The sequence below is a fragment of the Micropterus salmoides genome, unplaced genomic scaffold (genome assembly GCF_014851395.1).
Source record: "Micropterus salmoides isolate LMB-PRFRI ecotype aquatic unplaced genomic scaffold, ASM1485139v1 Ms_hic_scaffold_3196, whole genome shotgun sequence".
Taxonomy (NCBI): Eukaryota; Metazoa; Chordata; class Actinopteri; order Centrarchiformes; family Centrarchidae; genus Micropterus; species Micropterus salmoides.
The window spans coordinates 1-25,000 of NW_024042480.1; the positions used below are offsets into that span (position 1 = coordinate 1).

At 46.9% G+C, this 25,000-nt stretch overlaps 3 protein-coding genes across 4 annotated transcripts; 2 read left to right on the forward strand and 1 right to left on the reverse strand.

Annotated features, from left to right (window-relative positions):
• Positions 1–95: 95 nt before the first annotated feature.
• On the reverse strand, positions 96–3,977 carry LOC119884119 (G-protein coupled receptor-associated protein LMBRD2B-like; the record flags this gene model as incomplete). Its single annotated transcript, XM_038694596.1, is given in 5 exon segments — positions 96–263; positions 340–441; positions 1,116–1,228; positions 1,310–1,517; positions 3,809–3,977. Coding segments are annotated over 4 exon segments (557 nt in total), but the record flags the coding sequence as incomplete, so codon positions are not given.
• A 5,294-nt stretch (positions 3,978–9,271) lies between these two features.
• Positions 9,272–13,396, forward strand: ppp1r3b (protein phosphatase 1, regulatory subunit 3B). 2 transcript variants are annotated; one of them, XM_038694592.1, is made up of 2 exons: positions 9,272–10,181; positions 11,778–13,396. In XM_038694592.1, the coding sequence occupies exon 2, from the start codon at positions 11,807–11,809 to the stop codon at positions 12,647–12,649; it is 843 nt and encodes a 280-aa protein (XP_038550520.1). In that variant the 5' UTR covers positions 9,272–10,181; positions 11,778–11,806; the 3' UTR covers positions 12,650–13,396. The 2 variants fall into 2 exon arrangements, with proteins under 2 accessions (XP_038550520.1, XP_038550522.1); XM_038694594.1 differs by lacking the exon at positions 9,272–10,181 and adding an exon at positions 10,188–10,566.
• Positions 13,397–16,872: 3,476 nt separating this feature from the next.
• On the forward strand, positions 16,873–20,307 carry mfhas1 (malignant fibrous histiocytoma amplified sequence 1; the record flags this gene model as incomplete). The annotated part of the gene is given in 1 exon segment (XM_038694595.1): positions 16,873–20,307. A coding segment is annotated over 1 exon segment (2,967 nt), but the record flags the coding sequence as incomplete, so codon positions are not given.
• Positions 20,308–25,000: the final 4,693 nt, after the last annotated feature.

Genomic DNA, 25,000 nt, shown 5'->3' on the forward strand with positions numbered 1-25,000 from the left:
TGGGCAGGACGTCGGTAAGAGACGATCGGTCACCTGACCGTCTGAATCACGCAGAGATATGAATATATCAGACGTTACGCCGTCAGTCGACTCACCAGGAGAGGTGCCACTCAGGATGAACGGCCACGTAAATGAGCAGAGAGCCGAAGATGAGCAGGTAGGTCCCGTAGTAAATAGCATTCTCTATCAGCGCCGTCTTGATTTTCCCAGTGATGGAGAAGCCTCCAGAGCGAGCGTACGACTGCATGAAGGGCAGCAGCAGCCTGGAAACACAAGAGCAACCTGTAAGAGCTCCACGCTGGTAACAACAACAACATGTTGAGGGTTTATCGTACGGACCATGTGAGACACTGGGACGTCCAGTACACCACCCTCCAGAACACCGGCATGATGCCATCGGGGATGTAGCTCCAGGGCTTGTAGCAGGGCTTCGGAGCGCTGCTACAGAGAGGACAGAGAGGAGGTCAGACACGGCTCAGAGACTGAAGCTTCCCGTCTTCGTGTTTCTGCCTGTAAATGCCGGCTCTTTATTCTCACAGCAGCCTGACACACTCAGAGAACTTCCCCTCGCCACTTTCATTATTGATTAGGAAGCTCTGCTGCTGTTTCATAACATGTAGCAGTGACTGAGCAGAGGATGACGCGACATTTAAGTTCTTCCTGTTCGCTCTCACGCTGCATGAAAACACTTCTGCTGGATATTCATTTATTCAACGTAAGCAGAAAATATACAGTCGGGTTATTATAGTTTCCCCGGTCTGAAGGAAAAGACTGAAGTGGATCAGTCAGTGTCTCCTTTATTAAACTGCCTTATATTCTGCGTCCTTGAGAGGCCAAGCAGATTTTTATCTCGTGTTTTACCGTCTGCAGCTAATCTAACAGCTGTGTCAGGGCATCCTGCAGTGTTTTATAGAGGAGGAGCCTCCTCGCCTGAAATAACGAGCACCTCCTCTGACGTTACAACATGTTCAGGAATTATGATATTTAGCTTGTTAAGCTTCAGGGGACGAGCAGCGGTGCTACATCACACAGCAGAAGGACGAGACTGTCGGTAATCTGGGATCTGCATTGATAACGAGACCTACATCAGCTCCTGGGCCGTGAGACGCACTCACCTTTTAGTGGGCGCGACTGAGGCGTTTGCTGCTGTGTGATTGGACGGCAGCGGGGTGACGGTGGGAACAGCGGCGTGCTCCTTGTGGTCTACCTTACACTGGTTGTAGATGGTCTGTAAGGAGAGAGAACACACGGGTTCAGGCCTTTGCAGAGTCCGGTGAACCTGAGCGGCGTGTGGGCGTGGCGTACTGACCGTGCTGACGTCCAGAGGTAAGATGAAGACGATGAGGAAGCACAGGTACCAGGCCAGCAGCGTGCCGAACAGCACCATGCGCTGCTGCTTCTTGAAGTCTCCATACCGGTGCAGCAGGAACAGCGCCAGGAAAAACACCACCACGATCTCGATACCCAGAGCGGCCCCGCTCATCCCGCTGCGCTCCTCTCAGGGGCCCGACACAAACCTGCGAGACGAGCAAGTCCAGGTCAACTCCTGTCAGGTTCTGTTCGTGTCCGGGATCAGCTGGTCCGGATCAGCTGACTCAAGGACACAACTGGAGCTGCACGAAAAAACTGACATAGCAATATTTTTACAAGGAAGTTTGACCAGATGACTTTAAATCCTGTTTGAAATGGTGATTTTGTCGGGAAAAGGAACAGAACATAAAAATAAATGAGTGCAAACCATCCGTCCTCGAGCTTTAATGCAGTGAGTGATGTTACATCACACAAACTTCTCTTGTAGAAAATGAGAACCGTGCAAGTTTTCATTTTGTGTCCAGCAGCAAAAAAAGTTATCGCACAAGGGCACGTAGTGATGACGATGCTGAAACGAGTAAGGCTGCACAATATAACACCGGTCTTGTGCGATAGTCTTATTGCAGAACAAAGCAATGCCAAACAAGTCAAATTAACTCAAATAACTCAACTTATTTTGCAGCTGGATACAAAATGAAAACTTGGACAGTTCTCATTTCACGTTTGTCAGATGTGACATCATTTACTCTGATTTAAGAGTTCCTGGATACACAGTTTGTAACTAGTGAGTGACGAGCAGCCTCTGCAGCCTCTGCAGCCTCTGCAGCCTCTGCAGCCTCTGCAAACCAGCAAGCCCAATATTATTCTTGGTCATGTGATCAATTCTTTTAGGATTATTTTCCAATAGAGCAACTGAAGTAATCTGGTGAAACTTCCTGTATTTTTTCATATTGCAATACATCGCAGAAAAGAAAAGTATCGCAATGTTCATTTTTTCCAATATCGTGCAGCCTCAGACACAACGCGCTGACTTTCTGCTAAAGAACCCAGACGAGTACACATGAAGTTGTACAGACCGAACTAACTGGACCATCAGGACGTGGGGACATTAAATTCTGCTGACTGACAGGAGCCGAACCCCCCAAACAAATATAGATGATTAAAATCGTTAGTTGAGCCGCTGCTGTGAGCTTTAGTTGGCAGGATATGACCTTTACAAACAGATGTCAGGTCACTGAACTACAAACTAACGGTGATGGAAACAGAGAGCAGAGCGGCTGCTTTCTGTCAGCTGCTGGTTTCACAGCTGCTGCACGCTTTTTAATTCTCTGCGTTTGTGGAAATCTGATGTTTTCACGTCTCAGATGATCATAAAAACATAAAGCCATGAAGCTAACACATCTGCGCAGCTTTAACTCATAACAAAACATTTAAATGAAAATATCAGCGTACGGCCACAGCAGCATTCAGCGTTACAGCTTGAGAAGCCGTGACTGATGCGCTGATGATGATGATGATGAAGAAACAAGCTGCTGCTCTTCATCCAATTACTGCAGCTACACATACCGAGAAGAACCTCGACGTCACCGATTCATTAAGAACGGGACGGGACTGTCCAACTGAAGCATGCGGACCTGTGAACCATGAAAGGGTCTTTTGTGTTGTTCCACGGGGAGGGGGGGGGGCACCACTCAAATCACTGCGGTGACCCTGGGAATCAGGACTTTGATTAGATCTCAGCGAGGGACTGAAGTTACAGAACAAAGGTTGCGATTCATTCAAGGAGGAAAGTAATTGGATTCTGGAGACTTGGCGTCGTGAAGGAAAATCTGTTGACGATGAATTTCATCATTTAAAAACAGCTCAAGAGAAAAATAAATAACGATTCTTTAAATTGTTGGTTCTGTCCAGGCGAGGTGGGGCAGGTGGAACCGGCAGGAGAGGCTGCCTCCAGGTGCACAGGTAAGACCGGTAGGACAGCTCACTCTGAATCACACTTCTCCTCAGGTGAGGCAACCCTGATGACATCACACTGACATCACCAGGGTTATGGTTAAATGATCGATCAGCTGTCCTCGTGACGCGTTAACCCTTTAAAACCAGCCTCCTGTAGTCCCGAAACCCTGTCCCTGGTCCCACAGAGGGGGGGTCTGTTACTGATCCAGTCCAACTATACTCCCTGTAGTAATAATATTAATAATAATAATGTGTGGGTTGGTCACGTGCCGCGATGTGGGAGCCGCCTGGTCAGCTGGGTCTCTGCTGTCACCATGGAAATGAGACGGAACCGGGCTGTGTTAACGTAAAGCAGCCTTTCGGACCGTTAAAGCATTATTACGCGTTTAAATACTGCGTCAGGTGCGAGTTTCAGGTGAGTAAACACACCCAGCTGTTCTTCGTCAGCTTTAGCTCCGCTGCGTCAACATGACAGCTATTAGCTACTGTTGGCTAACTTAGCGGCCGACGGCGGAAACGCCGCCGGCTCGTTGAGTCTTACCGTGATTTATTTCTTACTCCTCAGCCGTGAGCGGCAGAGCGAACCGTCCACGAGTCTCTCGGGTTATATTCCGCCGTGTTAACCATAAAAACAGCGCCCGTTTCCTGCCCGCTTCAGCAGCATCGCTCACATCCTGGTCTCTGCGCCGGGAGGAGCTCGCGGGAGAGGACGGTGACGTCAGATCAGGCGAACCGGAGGCAGGGCGCATGCGCGGCAGGACGTGTGGTCCAGACCTTTTATTTATTTATTTTTTTTTTTTACTGCAGCGGTCAAAAGTGATTAAAAACTGTCCACACGGTCTGTATTACCAGCATGCATCTCGGCCAAACAGTTAATCTCACCTCCTAAAGTCTCTCAAACCACCAAACACTTCATACACGTCTCAAAATAAACAACTATTCTCTGTCAGAGAGCTTTCATAACACCTGCAAAACACGTCACAGCACGGCTGCGCAGCACAAACAGGAGTAGTGCACATGTAAATATCTGCCACCTTGTTCTTTCTCTGCAAACAGTTGGATTATGTTTCTCTGCTCTTCTGTTATTCTTATAAACTTGCATTTGTTCACTCCGTATTTACATATTTCCACATTTATTTATGTTGACTGTATGTTTGTCTGCCTGTAGCACCTCATCACCACAGCAAATTCCACGTAAAACACTACTTGGCAATAAAGCTCCTTCTGATCCTGATCCCGATCCTGATTTTGATCCTGATCCTGATCCCGATCCCGATCCTGATTCTGATCCTGATCTTGATCCTGATTCTGATTCTGATCCTGATCTTGATCCTGATCTTGATCCTGATCCTGATCCTGATCCTGATCCTGGTTCTGATCTTGATCTTGATCCTGATCCTGATCCTGATCCTGATTCTGATTCTGATTCTGATCCTGATCCTGATTCTGATGTCCCCACCACTTTTTGAATGAGCTGATTTTGTCCCCAACATTATTTGAAAGCATGTGTGAAAAATGAAACAGAAAGGAAACATGCAGTGTAAATATGGAGGAACATAAATGTGTATTGGCAAAAAAAAGTGACTCAAGCTAAAAAGCTGATTATTTCATTATATTTTGAATTGCCACCTGAATTTTGTGTTTCCCTTTAAAGCCTAGAAATAAACCCGACCCTGCTATTGTGCATCTTGTGAGCTGAGTGTATCATCATGTCCCCACCACCTTGATTTCATTATAGAAGAACAAAATATTTTCACTGTACTGACTGCACTAAAATATATCTGACAAGAAAACATCAGAAATCTGCTTCACTACCCTCAGTGCTGCAATACAGTTTTATTTCACTTGTTTCCAGTTTATGTAAACATGACATGTATGTAAATATTCTGCTAAGATGTTCTATATATTCCAGTCTGCTTGCTGCAGAAATGCAGGACATTTGCCATCACTCTGTTCTGAATGTGTCTTTAACAGTTTTGGACTCAGTGCTGCAGATATCTAATGTTTTGCAGGTGGTTTAAAAGCAGAGTTCATGGATTCTGGAGAAAGTGGTCACTGAATGCATTTTGAGTGAAAGCAAAGAGAAATGGTTCAGAGTTTAGTCCACGTACAGTTGTTTTGTTAGCAAAGCTGCCTCAGCCCAGGAGCAGCCTCTGAGGACAGAATCTTTTATTAGCCAAAGGTCTGAAAGGCTTTAATCGCTCCATATTTAACAGAACACAAAGCCCTTTAGATCTCCACTCCTCTGTTATTCCTCACTGGAGCGTTTGTACATTAACCTCCAGCAGAGAAGGACGTGCTGATGATGTGTACTGCAGACCTGCTTCTTCTCTCGGCAGTTTCAACCGCTGCCGCCCCCCGCAGGATCAAACATACATCACCAGTCCACTGGTTCATATTCTGGATATACAGTCAGTACATTTACCCAAGTACTGCACTCACATATGTACACATTTAAAGTACTAAAACTAAAGTACTTGGCAATAAAGCTGTTTCTGACTTGAGGGACCATTTAATGCTGCTTTATACTTCCACAAATCCCTCAGAGGTGAATACTGCACAGCCTACACGCTGATCAGCACTAATTGATTAAGTTTTGAATTAATAAACAGATTAATTAACAATAAAACTGTTAGCTGCAGCCCTGCCTGCCTGTAAAAGTGACTGTTGTGAGTAATGTACACATAAATGTGCACAATTACTGCACAGAAATATTATACTATATATAATCTAATATTTTTGATGTTCTTGTCTTGCTGTCTAAAAATGTTGTTGTTTTTGTTTACGGTTGTGAGTTTTTCTTTTTTTGTACACTGTAGTTTGTCTACTGAGAGAAATGTAAAACCAGATTATTCATATTCTGAAGCTGAAGTCCTTCAGTTGTGTCCGTTAGATGGAAGGTGAGTGAACCTGAAGGTGTCCTGATGTCAGAGGTCTGGTCTCTGGATCAAAACAGTCACATGTTGTTTTGTCGTTCAGGTCTGACGACGTGCTGCCTGATCTGAATGTGTCCTCTTTATCATCATTACAGTAATAGAGATCTGCACACAGCACCTCTGACTGCTGGATTTCTGTATCTGCTGGCGTTAGAAGCTCAATCGGTCAGTATTTCAGAAGGCGCAGATGAGGTAAACACGACAGAGATTAACCTGAGATTAATGTTTGACTGCTGCCGGGACGCTTTCACCACAGAGCCGCCTGGTTTCATGAGGAAAGACCTATTTTCAGGTCAAACATGAGGCGGCTCAGTCAGGGACGCAGGCCTTATCACACCTGAACTTTCTCCTGCTGAACTTCATTGTTTGGTTTTGCTCCTGAACAAATATTTACTCAATCAGATTATTTCCTGACTTTGCTCCAAATGATTTGCAGGTCAACAGAGTCCAAAGCCTTTTTATATTTATACGCCTCTTACCCATCAGAGCTGTTACATAACTTGGTGTCATGCTGCTACGGGTCTTTCTGTCCACGTCACTTCATTTACTGTCCGCTGGGGAAATTAAAAGACAACTTCAGGAATCTGCTGAGAAACCAAGACACCTGAAGGCACCACGGCAGCTCTGCAAACGGCTGCTGCTCGTCTATAAATATCTCAGTGGCCGACGACCAAAATACATGTGGGACTGCGGTCTCTCAGGATCTGAACCCTGTGGGACTCGGAGGCCGTCAGGTCATCATCGGGCCGCTAACTGTTCCCACAGTCCAAACATTTAGTTACTGAACAAACCTTCAGAGATTACACAACTTTATAATCTCATAAACACTCATCCTGAACCACCTCCTGTCCTCTGTTTCAATAAATCGTCCTGAGTGTAGACGTGTGGACCAAGACCAGTTCCCCACATTACATGACACACAATAAAATGTGGAACTAGATCAGAGGTGCTTTTCAAACTGATCTGAAAGATCCACATTCCCATTAAAAACACCCACATACAAACACTAAGAGCTGAAATCAACGTAAGCGTCTTTATTCAACACTGCTCGTTAACGGTAACAACACATTATTGGTTCCATTTGAGGAAAAAACTTTTACATCCAATCAAAGTTTGGATGTTAACAAATAAATCAGACGATGCAAAAGCAATTTATTGATATTCCCAAAGTTCTGGTCTTGACTGGTCCTGAAATAAAACTTCCTCAATGTCCGAGTTCTACAACACTAGAACTGATGCAACAATTAGAAAAAACACAGGATTCGTGGATGTGCTGCAGCAGGTGGGTCAGCTAAGAAGAAATATGTTAATGCCTGAAATTAATTATTAAAAATGTCTTCGTCTGTTTGTTTTCCCTCCTACAAACTGTGCTCCGGCTGTCTGTAACAGAAAGCCACATTAATTAATCATTTAACTGTTTATTAAATTAAATGTCCAAAGGGGGCGATTGTTTCCTCTGGGCCCCCGGCTGAGGTGCCTGTCCCAGATTACATAGATTACATCTCCACAACAACAGGCGCTGTAGACATAACCTTGGTAGCAAAGGAAACATAACATGTTTGAAAACTGAACTGCGTCACGGTGTCAGATTGAGGGAGGAGGACTTCAGAAACCAGGTTAGCTTACAGTCTTTAAGACCCACAAACCCAGATCCTGGGAAAGACGACTGATCAGAGGTCAGTTGTTGTGTATTTCTCAGCGCTCTCACTGCCATCTTTCAGCTTTCAGCTTTAAGGGCACTTTGCTTGTGGGAGGAGATCCTTCAGGAAGTGAAAGCCTCCCTCACGTTCTCACAGACAGAGCTGGAGCTTCGAACCTCTCCTGCTTCAACAAGAGAAGATCTGGTTCCACGTAGACTGGACTGTGTGCAGGGTCTCAGTCTGCTTCCCTGATGTCACACAGCCTGGCAGATAATCTCAGGGTGAAACATGTTGGGATTAAAGACGCTCACATCTGTCCACCCCTTCAGTCTAAAGGTTCCATGCTTTTATTTTGTCGTACGCACCTCGTTCTGCTGCAGCTGGTCCTGAACTCTGCAGCCAAACAACAAACTTTCAGCTTCCGGTCGCTGTTAGAGCACACGAGGCGTCACATGGTCGGGGCTCTCTGTATTTAAAGGGCTGGGATTAGGTTATCTTTGACCTCTGACCTCTGAGAGCAGGCTGCGGTCAGCTCAGGGTGTTATCTCTTCTGTCTGACCCAAAGCCCCCGAGAAGACGCTTTCAGGAAAAAGTCAACCTCAGGGGCCCTGCAGATCAACCTCAGGGGCCCTGCAGCTCAACCTCAGGGGCCCTGCAGATCAACCTCAGGGGCCCTGCAGAACTACGAAGACACTATGGATTAAACTGAGTACCTTTTAAAACATTTGCTGATCCTGCGGCGGCCTTGATTGTAGGAGTTGCCCCCGTATCGGACTCCTGAAGGAGAGGAGTCAACTACGACTCCTAGGGTGCACTTCTCTAACAAACATCCAATCGTAGAGCTTCATCTAAAAGATTACCCCTTTAAATATCTGCAGCTTAAATCAGTTAATTCTTTAAATTCTGTTTTGATGCTGGAGGGGTTCGATAACCATCCCCCGGTGTTCTGTTGCACAAATTCACCTACTAAACATTTTAAATTCACTTGGATTCACAACCTTTGACTGCCCTCTCTCCACGCTGACCTGAAACTACATGTAAATCATTCATACGGGTGCTCGGAGCAGGAAACCCGAGGTCACATCATGCTGAGTCCCCTTTCTTTTTTCTTTCTTACCGGGTCTCTCAGCTGAACTGGGTCAGGTTCCTCTTCAGATGCAAGTGTGGAGAGGCTGGAATCTGAAATGTGAGATGGCAGGAAAAAGTAATAATAGAAGCTGTAGTGGCCCAGCAGCTGGTCCTGATAGTGAAAACACACACTCTGCAGCAGCTCCAGTCTGCTCTGCCACCGGCCGTTCATTCATTCATTCATTCATTCATTCATTCATTCATGTCGAAAAGTTGATACAATGGAGGCCGGAAGGAAGAGACAAGCATGCTGTAAAAGTTACGCATGATGGAAATAAAAATACAAAGATATAAAGTCAAAAGTAGGTTTGAGAATTGAAAATGAAATAAGTCACGTGTTTGTTTAGAATTATTAGTAGAAATCAAAGTTGAAATGAGATAGTTTGTTGTTGCTGAAAGTGATTTTTTTTTATCCGTATTTCATAATTTAGAGTTACTAAATCAAAATTAGCCGATGGCATTATAAGTAAAAATGTAATAATTCTGGACCTTATTTTCCCATGTGACGAAATGGGGCAACATTTTTTGAAACTGGTCCAGTGTTGAGCGAGTGTGCTGATATAAAGTGAGTCCACTAAAGGGTTTGTTTTGTTCTTATCAGCATTATAGAAAGGATCTCTGCCGAGAGAGACCTTCTTTTAAAGACTGAGATCCTTTTTGTTTAACCAGGAGCAGTTGCTGTGTCGCTCTGTTCAACGCCACCAGACTCCATTCATAAAAGCAGCAATTGTTTGAAAGATACAAAAGTTCCACTTTAAATCAGACTCAAATTAATGTAATTGATTAATTGATTTTCTATCTCAGAATTCGGGGTGAAAATAAGACACGTGATCGGGCTGGAAAGCTTCTTTTGACTCAAACACTGAGGACACATGTCCCCCGCAGCGGAGGGGGGTTGACTCCCCAGGGGGTTCATCCATAGGGTTCACCTCGGACACGACGACGCTGCGTGCCCCACGTCGATCACTCCCTCACGGCTCTCTCTGATTGGCTGCGTCCAAGTGTTCACGTGAACCGTTTGTGGGCCTTTAAGGTCCACAGAGGCCACGCGCGGATTATGTGCAACAGTTTTCTGGGGGGATGAGAGGAGAGGAGCGCGCGGCCACGGCTGTCAGAACAAAGCTTGGATGCGTCACGGTGGATCCGCCGCGAGCGTTGTAGAACCGCTGCGTCACGTCGAAGGTTGCTGCTCCAGGTGTCTCTGCGCCAGGTGAGTCCTGCACGGTGGACGCCGCTGCGCCCGGGTTCGGAGGCGGCGGTGCGGGTTCGGGTTCTGCAGGTCCTGGTTTCTGCTTGGAACATCTGGGCCAACTGCATATCGATATGAATTTGCGGGGCTGCGTGACCTGTCACAGCGGTGTGTGGAGGCCGCGCGTGCACAGATACCAGGACCCTGCCGAGATGTCTTACAGTGGCTTCACCTGTGTAGAGAGTACTGCAGGACCCTCCAGGATCCCGAGGGATCCGGGTTGTAGGTGGACCGTTTACCCGGAGGCGCCACTGTGTGTTTCAGCCCGCTGGGAGTTTTCCTGGTGCGTGGCGGTGCGTGACGCCGACAGTGAACACATGGCTGACCGTCACAAAGTCTCTGTCAGGTGCGCACCCAGATGCACCCTCAGCTCTGCCCTCCTGCTAATCAGTTCTATGTGACTGAAGTGGCTTTTAACACTCTAGTGAAGAGAAGAAGTCTTTACTGTGATCAGCTGCCTGATCACGCAGGGCAGGTTTTACTACATGACCGCATGAATCATTTTAATTTAAATATACTTTATGTCGCCTTTAGTTTATGTTAAATGTGGCTCCATGGGAGCTGCCACTGTTGTGAGTTCATTCAGTCTGAAATTTCCGAGTTGCCTGGAACGCAGCATTCGACCTTCATCCGGACTCGGTGTGAAGCTTCCGTTTCTCTCATTATTGTGACTTGTTGTTGTTGTTTACGTGATGTCACCTGGTGCCGCTGGGGTCTGTAGGAGAACCGGGTCGGTCTAACGGGTCGGCAGAGGTCCCGGTTTGTCCTGGTCTGTCCGGCCGAGAGAGAGAGGAGAGAGAGAGAGGTGGGGTTATGTGTGGTGAGTCCAGCTGGAGACCCGGCTCCTCAGGTGGTCTGGGTCCAGTTCTGTTTGGCGGCTTTGAATTGAAGCAGTTGGGATGTGAAAGTTCAGGAACATTATAAATCCTGAATGTGAGGATCTGGTCTGTTTTGGTTTTCAGGATTATCCTCCTGATCCTTTTGTCTGCAGCCTCGTCAGCCCCGCCCCCCTTTAGAGTAGACTACATTATTTGATCCTGGTCCTGAGTTTGTTTGGTTTTTTAGAACATATTTTGTTTAATTTTCTCTAGTTCCACGGCTGAACACCACCTGAGCACCAGGTGGCCCTGTTCCTCTTCCTGTTCCCCTTTTTGTTTGTTTTAATCTTTGAGTGTACGTGCACGTCTTCAGCTGTTGTGTCTTTATTGTCTGTAAGGACGGCTACTTCTCTGCACTTTGAGTCCATGACTAGTTTCCCCTCTGGACCTGGTCCTCAGGCTCTGAGTCGGTCTGTGGCTGAAGCTCTATGTGACAGAAACGCTCCTGTGATACAGTCTGTAGCAGCCCTGAGCCTTTACGTCCAACTTCTCCAGTCCTGATACCTGTGTAGATCCCGAGTACCGATCCAGTTCCTCAGTGAGGAGAGTCCTGCTCTTTGGCTCTTCTGGAGCGGCTTCATTTTGTTGGCTGGGTTTCATATTTTCATCTTACTGTCGGTTTTACTGACCTTCTGTCTGTTGAACCAGCTGATTCCTGTCTCTGCTCTCTCTCCCTCAGCGTCCTCTGCTGTTCCCTCCTGACTCACCATGCCGATCGACATGGCGTTGCCTCTGTTCCTGTCCAAAGAGGAGTTTGTCTACAGGACGTCTCCCAAAGCACGCAAACCCGCTCTGAGCTCCTGCCTGAGGTTCCAGCACTCGCACCGCGTGGATCAGACGGAGGCCGAGGACGCGAGGCCGTCCATGAAGGACTCGGGAAAAGCCAAGAAGCAGGTGACGTTCGCCGACCACAGAGGCCTGTCCCTGACCAAGGTGAAGGTCTTCTCCGAGTTCAGCGACCCCATCGACATCCCCCTGAACATCCAGGACATGCTCAGCTCCGCGCTCTCTCTGAGGGCTGAGGAGGACAGTCTGGTGCTGGACTTCGCTCAGCCCTCCTCGGACTACCTGCGCTTTCGGCAGACCCTGGAGAGGAACTACGTCAGCCTGGAGCACTGCGTGCTGAAGGAGAAGGTCTTGGCGGGAACCGTCAAGGTCAAAAACGTGTCCTTCGAGAAGTCCGTGAAGGTGCGCGTCACCTTCGACAGCTGGCGGACCCACGGGGACGTGGACTGTGTGTACATGAAGGACACGTATCCCAGCTCCTACAGCGACACCTTCTCCTTCCAGGTGTCTCTGCCGGAGGAGCTGAGGCCTCACGAGCGCGTCGAGTTCGCCGTCTGTTACGAGGTGGAGGGACGCGAGTACTGGGACAGCAACCAGGGGGACAACTACGGCATCGTCCGGTCCTCCATGAAGAGGGACCGCCACCTGGACTCCTTTCACTCTGAGATTCACTTTGAGCGTTACGGCAGCCCCACCTGTTCTCACGGGCTCTTCCCTGACTGGCCGAGTTACGCGGGATACGAGAACCTCGGGCCGTACTACTGAACAGGAAGTCAGGAAGCAGGCGTGTTCTGGGGGGGGTCTTTTTTTTTTTTTTTTTTTTAAACCTTGAGCTTCTGATTAAAAGTCGTGTTGCACGTCACAAACCTGCGGACATGAACCACAGATCTGACCTGACTGGTTTTTACTCCGGGTTCCTCACAGAAACCTCTCGGATCATCAAACAGTCGCAGATGAATTTTCTGCCGATCGACTCGTGGACACGGGGTTTCAGCCGGGCGCCGCTCGGCCGATGGTTTAATATTTCACAGGAGCTGTTGCTTCAGACGGTTTCTCAACGTGACACAGCTGAAGTTTATCTACTTTCACAATAATGCAGAAACTACACACGGAGTTACACAACGTCACGTACGACAGATTTTAACTTTGTGTCCGGTTGGAATAAAATGTCTAATTCATGTAACTTTAATTATCCTTTTAAAGAAGCGGACTGGTTTTACTGGTTGGCTGTGTTTGCACAGGAGAACACAGAACGTGCACGTGTTCGTGGTGTTCAGTGAAGCAGTTTGTCACTCAGAGCGTCTCTGTTTGCACGTGCTCAGTGTGTGAGTGGGTAGTTGTGAAGTGATCATCAGTGTTAAGTTAATTTAAGAAATGCTGCTCAATAAAGTCAAATCTTTTAAGTTGTTCTGTCATTAAATGTTTAATTGTGATGTAAAACCGTCTGCTGTCTGACCAATGGGTTAAAAAATATTAAAAGGACAATAAAATTATATATTTTTTATAACTCGAGTTTGAGTTTTGTTTATTTGCAGGTTGAGATAAACAAAGAACTTCTCTCACTTGAACAAACGGGATCAGATTTTGAGTCAACAAAGGAACATTTCAGCACGTTTACTTCAGGAAACTCAAACTTACAATTTCTAATAGAGATTTATTCTCAACTCTGATTCTAGAGGGGAAAGTTCAGTAACATTCAGCTGGAGGTGCAGCGTCTCTAAGGAGCAAGTTTATATGGAGAAAATAAAAATGTAGCTGTAATACGTGAAAGAAATAAAGACATTGAAGCTTTCAGAATATGTATTTTGTTTGTAGTTATTTGAAAGAGTTCATAAGGTCTATAAAATGACTCGCTGTATGTTGGAGGAAGATTTTATTCATTTTCTCACATCTGAAAACAAACGTTCCTCAGCTGGAGCTCAGAACCTCTCCTGCTTCAACCAGAGAAGATCTGGTTCTTCATAGACCAGACTGTGTGCAGGGTCCCAGTCTGCTGCTGTGGCCTGGCAGATAATCTCAGGGTGAAACCTGCTGGCATTAAAGACTGCGAGCTCAAATCTCTCCACCCCTTCAGTCTAAAGGTCCAACAGGAACACGTCGATCATCAGACTTTTAGCTTCCTGTCCCTGTTAGAGCGGATAATAAAACTCTTCACGTGGTCGGGCTCTCTGTGTTTCTTCTTTGACCTCTGACCTCTGAGAGGAGGCTCCGGTCAGCTCAGGGAGTCCAGGAGGGTTTCATGATGTCATCAGTTCAATTCAGCTTTATTAGCATGAATGTAAAACAACAATATTGTCAAAGCTACAAATAAATTCCAAAAAACAATTCAGTTCATACAGTTCATTCAACAAGTAAATAAAAGAGTAAAAGTGTGTGTGTGTGTTAAAAAAAATAATAATAATATATATATGTATATTAAAAATAAAGTAAATAAAAGAGTAAAAGTGTGTGTGTGTGTGTTAAATAATAATAATATATATATGTATATTAAAAATAAAGTAAATAAAAGAGTAAAAGTGTGTGTGTGTGTTAAAAAATAAAATAATAATAAATATATATGTATATTAAAAATAAAGTAAATAAAATAGTGAAAGTGTGTGTGTGTGTTAAAAAATAATAATAAATATATATGTATATTAAAAATAAAGTAAATAAAAGAGTAAAAGTGTGTTTGTGTTTGTAAAAAAAATAAAACCGTGTGTGGTGTGGATTATCTCTCCAAACACCTCGCTTTTCAGATAGTTTAACTTTCAATATTCTTCCACGTGCAGCTTTGATGTGAGTTTAAACAGGATTCATCAGATGGGAGTGATGAACTGCTGTCATCACTACGTCTTAATCCTGATTGGTGCACAGAAGCATGGGAATCCCGCCCACTTTGAATCGATGAGTTCTGAGGAAACTAAAAATACAGAAATCTCAGCTGAGTAACAAAAATGACCAAAGCTGTTAGTTTTCATGAGGCATCACGATCGCACAAAGGAAGAAGGTTCATGTCCTGCGAGCTGCGAGCTGTTGATCTCTTCCAACAGGACGGGGCTGTGCTGTTATTATCCACTGGCTGTGTGTCACGTCAGCAGCTGTGTATATTTAACCTGCACGTCTCACATGATCCTGAGAATGTGGGGCGATCGCACGATAACATGGATCTGGACCGTCCTTCAGCCGGCTCTGTTTGTGTTTGTCCTGCAGGTGAAACAGACTCACTCATGGAACAAGATTCCTGGAGAGAGGCCAGCAGGGAGCGCTTTACACTCAGGCAGAAGGAAATAACAAGACAGTTAAACTGATTTTCATGTTTAGAAAGTGAAATGAACAAACTGACACACACAGCTCTGTGTCTCTAACGTCCTGATCTACAGAAGGTTGTTTCTGAGAGGTGAAAACTAACGACACCAGTGTACAAATACTCTGTTACAGGGAAAAGTCCTGCAGTCAACATGTGAGCAAAATGTACTTAAAGCATCAAAAGTAAAAGTACTCACTCTGCAGAAGGAGAAACTATGGAGCCGCCACAAGATTTTACTTTGTGCACACAAGGTAAAGCTTTGTAAACACAAACGTTATCGTCGTGTGGAACCAGGTGGTTTTATTGTGGGGTAATCTACTTTATTATTCTTATAAACACACGCTTCTGTCTGATTGGTCTAGTCAACAACGAAGCTGAAAACACCTGTAAACCTGTAAGTTGATCCTGTTTCAGGTGTTTTTATTCTGTGTATCTGAACAAACTCCCAGAAACCTGCAGCTCGGTTCTTTTAAATCAAGTGTGAGGCTTTAGATCCACATCTTGTTTTTATTTCCTTGTTTGGCTACTTTATCTTTTATGTAGAGCACTTTTTTAAAAAGGCTGTACATCAAACTTGCCTTGGCTAAAGCAGCATCATTTGGATATATAAGTAAAGTACAAGTACCTTGAGTAGATGTACTCAGTTACAGTGAATGAATACTGCGTTAAACACATTTCACATGTGAAAAGTTCACAGTACGTTCCATTTAAAATGTAGTTTAAGATATTTCTTAATGTGAAACAGTAAAATCTCTCCCTCTCTGAACACCTGCTCTTATTAAACTGCGACACCTGAGGACTAAAACATTAGTCCATTAAAACAGAAAATCACTTCTTGCACCAGATTATTAAACGTTTATGTTTAAAAAGGTTGTGAGAGTTTTAATATTCTGCATGTTGCTGAACACATTATTACAGAGAAGATCAGAGTGATCCTCTGTGATTATTTTATTTGACCTTTATTTGACCAGGTGAGTCTCACTAGGATTAAAATCTCTTTTGTAAGAGAGACCTGGTCAAGACGCAGCAGAATGCAGCTTTATAAACAGAACAATGACCAGTGTTCAGCTGCTCCATCTCCTTCAGAGAAACAAACTGTCTATAAGAAATAAGTTTCAACAGGAGGCTGAACCTGACTGGGAGACATGATTTTATTTGTGTCTCAGCTCAAAGCGGATCCTGTTCTTCTGCCTACATTGTCCTTGTGTTTCTCCAGATGTCCCTGTCTTCTCTGTCTCCTGTCTGTCTGCTGATCTTTCTAACATTTCTGCTCGCTCTTAGAGGCTCTGAGGACAGAGGACGGACTGAATGTAAAGAAAGTGAAGAGGGTTGTGATGTTGGGCTGCATACATGAAACAGTCCTGTAGATGGAGACAGAGTCCTGATCCACGTCGACCTGTGTGCAGAACAACAGGAGAATGAGCTGACTGTGCACCAACAGCGATTTCAGATTCACTATTTCCTTCTTCAGCAGGTAAATAACATCAAGACAACCTTTAAAATTACTGCCAGCCATTTATCTGATGTTTTGTCCATTTAGGCTATTTAATATTATATTTGGGACTCTGTTTCTTTTAAAACCATAACTGTGTTTTTTACATTTACTCCTGGATTGCGGTGCTGATTTGAGGATATTTCAACCAAATGAGGACACTCACTTTCCCTCCTCCTCCTCCTCCTCCTCCTCTCCACCCTGCAGGAGGGAGGAGAGAGGGAGGGGAGAGGGAGGAGGAGGGCTCAGAGATCTGACGCAGTGTGAGCCTCTGCTGCCTCACTTCCACTCCCCGCTCCCAGGAAGAGACCCAGCGGCTCGGAAAGCCCCCAGAAACACAGAGATACGCCCGGGGAGAGAGACCCGGAGGACGGCGTGTTGTGGAGATGAGGACGCCCGTGAGGGAGAGAGCGCACCCGCGGCACCGGACCTCGGAGTCGGGATGAAACCCGGAGCTGTATCCGCGGCGGGCTGTTCTCATTGTGTGCTGAGTGGCGCAGGAGAAAAGGATGCCTCCGCGGCCACAGACGCTCCTCCTGCTGCTGCTGCCGTCCGAAAGCTCGATTATTTCCCGACATAAACTGCCTGGTCTCTCCTCTCCGACGGAGCGTTTGTTGTTCAGGAGCGCGCTGATTTCTGAGGCACACCGGCCACCATGCTGCCCGCTCAGTCCCCATGAAAACTCTCAATGAAAACAAGGAGGAGGAGGAGGAGGAGGAGGAGGGGTCCTGCAACGCCATGGAGGACAAGGAGAACAATCTGAAAACGGCCAGGTTGTGGAGGGATGCCGCCCTGCGCTCCAGGAAGCTGCGGAGCAACCTGCGCCAGCTCACCCTCTGCTCCAAAGACAACCAGATCATACTGCCGGAGGATATCGCCGAGATAGAGGTGCTCAATCTGGGCAACAACTCCCTTCAGGACCTGCCAGACGGGCTGGGATCCACCCTCAACAACCTGCGCATCCTTGTCCTCCGCAGGAACAAGTTCTCAGCTGTTCCCCGGGTGGTGTTTGAGCTGGGGCAGCTGGTGGAGCTCGACATGAGCCACAACTGCCTGCGGAGCCTCTCTGAGGGCGTGGGTCAGCTGAAGGGGCTGAAGAAGCTGTGCATCAGTCACAACAAGATCCAGAATCTGCCGGCTCAGATTGGAGCGCTTCAGTTTTTGGAGGAACTTGACATCAGCTTCAACGAGCTGCACGATTTCCCCAGATCGTTCTGCAGCCTCACCAAGCTGCGGACTCTGGATGCAGATCACAACAAGCTGAACCAGTTCCCTCCTGAGATCCTGGCCCTCAGCGAGCTGGAAGAACTCGACTGCTCTGGGAACAAGTTCGAGGCGTTACCAGCAGACATCATGAAGCTGCAGCCTGTCAAAATCCTCTGGCTCAGTAGTCTCCACATGTCCACGTTACCCGACACCTTCTGTCACCTGCACAACCTGGAGAGCCTGATGCTGGACGGGAACAACCTCACAGGGCTGCCTGCTGCTTTTGGTCATCTGCAAAGACTCAAAATGATCAATCTGTCCTCTAACGACTTTGAGGACTTCCCCCAGGTTATTTTAAGCATCACAGGGCTAGAGGAAATTTACCTGAGCAGGAATAAACTGATTCATATTCCAGAGGAGATAGGGCAGCTGGTGAAGCTGGCCAACCTTTGGCTGGACAACAACAACATCACGTACCTGCCGGACTCGATCGTGGAGCTGCAGCAGCTGGAGGAACTCGTTTTACAGGGTAACCAAATAGCCATACTTCCAGATAATTTTGGGAAGCTGTCCAAAGTGAACATTTGGAAGGTGAAGGATAACCCTCTCATCCAGCCTCCGTACGAGGTGTGTATGAAGGGCATCCCTTACATTGCAGCCTATCAGAAGGAGCTCGCACACTCGCAGCTCGCCGTCAAGCCGCGGCTGAAACTGGTTCTGATGGGGATGAAGAACGCCGGGAAAACACGCCTCAGGCAGAGCGTGGTGAGCAGGCAGCAGGACGTTAAAGAAATCCAGGGAAACAAAGGAATCGAAGTCACTAACTGGGTGGCAGACGCCGATCGCTGTCTTACATTTCTGGTGTATGATTTGTCAGGGAAGCAAAACTACGACCTCATCAAACCCTTTTTTCTCTCCCCCGGTGCTCTCTACATTCTCGTTGTGAATCTCAAAGCGTATTCGCCCAAGAACTTTTACGCCCACGTCGGGTATTTCCTCCACCTCCTCAGTGCCAAAGTACCCCACGCCGTCGTGTGCTTGGTGGGCACGCACGCTGACCTGTGTGGAGAGGTGGAGGTGGAGGAGAAGAGTCTGGACATTCACAGACAGATCGGCCTGCAGGAGAAGAGGGACACCCAGAGTCTGAGGAGCCTGGCTCTGCAGGTGGACCAGGCGCTGGAGCAGGGCTACAGCGTCCGCTGCTCCAGCCCTCACGTCCTCTTCTACGGGGTCTCTGACAGGAACCTGAGGCGGAGGAAGGCCCAGCTGCAGTACATGCTGAACCACCGGCTGCAGATCCTGTCTCCTGTGCTGAGCGTCAGCTGCACGGAGACCCAGAGGAACATCCAGAGGCTGAGGGAGAAGCTCATGTCCGTCGCCGACCACAGGGACATCTTCCCCAACCTGCACCGTGTGCTGCCAAAGTCCTGGCAGATGCTGGAGGAGTTGCACTTTAAGCCCAAAGACCTGTGGCTCTCGTGGTGGGACTCGGCCCGTCTGGGCCTCCAGGCGGGGCTCACGGAGGACCGACTGCAGAGCGCCTTATCCTACCTGCACGAGAGCGGGAAGCTGCTCTACTTTGAGGACAGCATCACCCTGAAGGAGTACGTTTTTCACAATCTTCCACGATTCATTGCAATTCTCAATGTCTTCTTCCAGAGGGACGAGTCCACACTGCTGGACAGACTGCTCTCTGAGGGGGAGAGGGGGGACAAGGGGAGGGTGAGCCTGGTTATAGAGGACGAGAAGGGAGAGAACCTCAGGGTGACCCACCTGCAACACCATGTGGAGGGCTTCCTCCAACACGGCCTTTTGCCCTCCAACGTCATCCGCCTGCTCCTCAGGCCGCTCATCCAGACCCAGCAGGACCTGCACCTCATCATGGAGCTCCTGGAGAAGATGGGGGTCTGCTACTGCATCAACAAACCCCGCAGCAAGCCTCTGAACGGGGCCACAGTGTGGTACAAGTTCCCCAGCTACGTCAGCAGCGAGGAGCCCCGGGCGGAGGCCTCGGCTGGTGGTGGCGGCGGCGGCGGCTCTCTGCCTCTGTGTCACTTCTTCTCTGTGGAGCAGCTGCACATCCAGTACAGCTTCCCTTTCCTGTTTCCTCCCGGACTGTTCGCACGCTTCAGCGTGCAGATAAACAGCCACGTGGTGCAGAGGTCGGACGGCAGGCACCAGATCTTCGCCTACCGAGGTAAAGTCCCCGTGGTGATCAGCCACCGGCCCTCCAAAGGGAAGCTGCAGTCAGAGACTCTGTCCATCGCCAGCCAGGCCTCGCTGCCCAACATCTGGACCGCGTGGCAGGCGGTCACTCCGCTGGTGGAGGAGCTGAACGTGCTGCTGCAGGAGTGGCCCGGCCTGCACTACTCTGTACATATCCTCTGCTCCAAGTGCCTGAAGAGAGGGTCGTCCAGCCCACACGCCTTTCCAGGTAAGAGAGCTTTGATTCCTCACATCAAACGGCACATCAGTGTGTTCACCTCAGCAGGACTCTTCAGCGCTCTGTCCTTCATCAGCCTGTTTCTTTACATCACGTGACCTATAGATGCTAAGCAGCTGCTAATTATTCTCGATTAATCTGCCAGTTATTTTGTCTATTAAATGTGAAAAAGGAGTCTGTTATAATGTCCCACAGCCTGAGGAGAAACATTTAGGCTCTCTAACCTCTAAAGTCGAATCTATATATTTATTATTTTGCTCTCAAACCCAGATATTTACTTTTATAAGATGTAAGACACAGAAAAGCATCAAATCCTCTCTTTTAAGAAGCGTACTTGAAGAATGTTTGCTTGAAAATGATTTCAAAGGTTAAATTATTATCAAAATCGTTGCTTTTAATTGTCTGTTTATCAACTAATCGATCAAACAGCTGTTTGTATTTAGTAAAAAAGTCGTTTTTAAAAAGGAAGGTGTATCTATAGGTCACATGATCTAAACACTCAGTTAAATTAAATGATCTTGTGCAGCGCTGATCGATCGGACCGAGTTACGCCCTGATCATGAAAGATGCAGAGGATGAGTTCTTCTGCCGGGAAGCTCAGTCAGTGTCCGGGAGGGGGGGGGGTACAGGCGTGACCCCCCCAGGGAGACTGAGATAATCCTCTGCAGCTCCTGATGCGGTTGTCATGGCAACCTGACCTGCTTTTACTGTACGTCTCGGACGCTGTAATGTGATGTGAAGCACCGGAGCCTTGCCTGGTGAGATGATGTCATCGCTGTTAGCGGGCGGGTCAGCCTCGGGCTCGCCGCAGCTTTCTGTTCTTTAAGTGACTTCAACCTGAGAAGATTTGACCCTGTTACGACGCAGGGCCTGAAGCTTTAAACAGCAGTATGTGTAGTGAAACCCTCTTCTTCTCCTCCTTGCTGAGATGTAGATGGTCAGATTGATTCCTCTCTCATGTCTCCACACTAAATGTGAAACTGCAGCTGGTCAGGTTAGCTTAGCATCATGCGAGGAAACAGGGGGAAACTGCTAGCTTGGCTCAGAATCCACCTAGCAGCAGCTCTGAAGCTCCCTGATAAACACTTTACACCTGCTTTGTTTAATCTGCACACAAACCAAAGTGTAAGTAGTCGTGCACAGAACCTCCCTGTTTCCAGTCTTTATGCTAAGCTAAGCTAACTGGCTTCACATTTATAATCAGTCTGAACGTGTTGCTCTCAGAGAGAAGGAGAAGAGGAGGATTTCCCAGCTGAGCTTCTGTTGCTTCGTTTTATTTTGCTGCTGATTTGTTTTCGCCTCCCCGTCTGGGTCCTTCTCTGTGGGTTTGTTCCCGTCTGTTGCTGGTTTGAATCATTAGTGGCTGGCCGAGGCCTCAGACTCAGATGTGATTACACGATGCGGATGATATAACACAGCAGAGCTCAGACTGTAGCCGCTCCTGAGGTCACGACCACGGCATTTTTTCTGGAGACCAAAACCTGCAAATAGACTCATTCCACTATTTCAGTCAGTTTCAACTCCTGAGAATGTGCAGAAGGCATGCAGCTATTTTAGGTTTAAGAAGTCAAATAACTCTGAGTATTTAGCCTCTATAATGATCAACAGTTGCATGTTTTGTCTGAAGAATGTGCGGCAGACAAAGAAATACTGACTTGTTTCTGCGTCTGACTCTGGATGAGATAAAATAGTTTTAGTATGATTACAGCAGAGATGTTTAATGAATCATTTTATAGCCCGATTCTTTTCTGCAGCCTGATAAGAGTTTGTTTAAGAGAAAGAAATTCCTCACAGAGAGCCCTTTGTGCTCGGGCAGCCAACCAAATCAGGAAACGCTTTGGAGTTTCTCTGGCGTGGCATCTTTTTAATCACATATTCTCTGCAGGCAGCAGAGGAGGACGATCCTCAGCGTGTCGTCTGATGCGTTTCATAAATATTGAAGTTTTAAATTCATATCAAAGTGTAGAGAAAGTTTAAGGTGAAGGTGGATCCAGGTGGAGCAGGTGGTGTTCGTTGGTGGATGAAGTGTTCCATCAACAATAATCAGGTGAAGCTGTTTATTGAGTCAGACTCTGGATGAAGAAAACTTTCCTGAGTTGCTGGCTGACACTCGAACTTTCACTTTGTTTTCTGCAGAAACAGATGCATCAAAATCAAAGTTAATTTCCAGTGAAACAGCTGCAGCCGTCTCTGCAAACACTAACACACTCGCAGACATTTACTCTGCACACAAAGACCATCTGATTAAACAGATACCATGTTAGAGTTGAAGGTGTTTATCAGTCTTTACTCAGAGTTAGCAGGTGATTTAAACTCCTTCCTGATGCAGCAGGTGTTCACAGAGGATCTGCTTCTCTCAGGGTTTGTTCAGTAACAGCAGTATCGAGCTGTGAGGGATCATTTCAGAGCTGACGTTAACAACACCGTGCAGTCGATTACCTTCATCACTGATTTAAAGATATTGATCGTTTACAGGAGTCTTTCTTCTTGTTTCTGACCTGAGCTCAGTTTGTATCTGAAGCCTGTTGGATGGATTTTTCTTCCTCATTAAACGTTTGCAGATTTTTATTTGTTTACATCCACGTTCACTTGCTTCAGTCTTCTTCCGTCCTGTTGCCGTGTTGTTGTGTGTCTTTGCTAATTACTGCTGGTTACTCTGTAACCGACAGCAGGACGACGTCCCGTCGAACACGTGATCTCGTGGCTCCGAGGCTACCAGAGGTCAGACCCTGCACAGCTTTAATATTTCAGAATAATATTTCCTTTTGTGTTGTTGCCTTCAGAGCGGCCCTCAGGTTCACGGTGGAGTGCAGCGTGTTTCTCCAGGCCTTATTTGGACATGATATTTTTGGCTGCTGATGCAGAGTTTGGGCTCCACTGAGCCGAACAGACTAAACACAGCTTGTCTTCTGTGGAAGTTTTAGATGTTAGAAAAAGCAGCAGCAGCGAGTCTCACTGTGTGACTGTTTCCTGTTTTTACCTGTTTAGATATTTACGTCCTGTCTCTCGGGCTCAGTGTGACGCTGGTCTGAAGCTCAGCTGTCTGTGGACCTGATGTCTTCACAGGAAGCTTCAACACAAAACCACATTCAGCCTCAGCAGCGTAGATCCGGACTCAGTACTGGATCAGTGTTTGGGGTCGGGGGGTTGGTCTCCAGACATTGATGCATTTCAGGTTCTGATTCTTTATTACATCCCACTCCTCTCTGCGTGCAGCAGCTGCTCGTGTGCTGACAAACAGCTCTGAACTGTTGATTAGCATCGGATCCAGGGATGCTGCGTGGTTGATGCTGCAGCTACACATTATTTTCATTCATATTAGTATAAATCTGCAGATTACTTCACTAATCGTCGTGTTGTAGAATATGCAAGAGTCCGAGGTGCCGACAGTCCAAAGCCTGAAGAGAGTCGGTTATCATATGAGATGGAAAGATGAGAATCTGTAATGTGATTATCAAACTGTAAACATATAAATGTGTGTTTATGCTGCAGCACTGCAGCACTTTCACTCTCTTGCTCTGGATCTCCCCTCTCAGCGCGGCGCCCCGCTGCTCGGCCGGCTCCTCCTGATCCAGTTAAAGGATCAGTCGGGATTAAAGCGAGTTACAGACTCAGTAGATGAACAGCGAGGCGGTCGAACGCAGCAGAGCTGATTTTAACTCTCGCTGTAACCCGACCGAATACAAACAGAGGAGCGGACTTACCTGTCCCTCAGGTGTTGCAGTCACTGTTGACTTTCTCCTCCCACAGGAACGCTCATCTTGTGGTTTCAGCTGCAGGCTTTTTCATAAACCGCCGTGAGGCCGGTCTGAACACGTCCAGTCTCTGTCGCTGAGAATCAGACCCGGAGTCTCAGCTTCAGCCGACACAAGTCATTAAAGAAATAATAAATCATTTGATGTGAGGCTGACAGGTTCCTGCTGTGGAAACACAGTGTAGTTCAGCATGAAGAGAAGGAGCTGGTCTCACTGATCATCAGCAGCAGGGTGGAAACGTGATTCACTGCCAGTGGTTTATTAATGTAGTTGGTACAAATGGAAACGCACGCCCTTATCAGACACAACAGAAACCCTTTAAATAAACAGACATGTTTTCGTACTTAAAGACTTTGTAAAATATTTGTCTGTTCGACAGGCTTGTTAAAGGTTAACTGGGGCCTACCTCAAACCTAGTGTAGGGTGTCTGTGGGACTAATGGGGCGACACTTTTGGAATTGGTCCAGGACTGAGTGAAACAGGGCTGCAGTGTAATCTTTTGTAAGTGTCTGACAGCATTATGGATCCCTACAGAGACAGAACTTCCTGCAGGTTCATCCAGGTGCTGAAGTGAGATTTAAGGTGTGCTCAGAGTTTCTTTCTCAGCAGGTGAAAGAAACTGGAAACAGACTGCAGGGAGGAAAAGAAAACTTGTGTTTGAGTGGAGGGAGACGTTAAGTGAATATGATCCAAAAGAAAAACAAAAGGAGGAAAAAATATACCACAAATATAAAGTTTATCCTCCGAGTGAAATCCAGCTGAGCTGAGTTTTATCTGTTAATAAAACCGTCTTCAGGCTTCTCGGCACATCCTCTCATGGAGCATTGCTCTGGCACTTTGACCAACATGGAGCTCCCTGAAGATAAAAACCTGATATGATAATAATCATAAACAGGCTCTGTGCTGAGCAGAACTCAACTTCACTGTGAGA

Coding starts and splice junctions, on each gene's coding strand:
- ppp1r3b (XM_038694592.1), top strand. CDS start 11,807: ATGCCGATCGACATGGCGTTGCCTCTGTTCCTGTCCAAAGAGGAGTTT.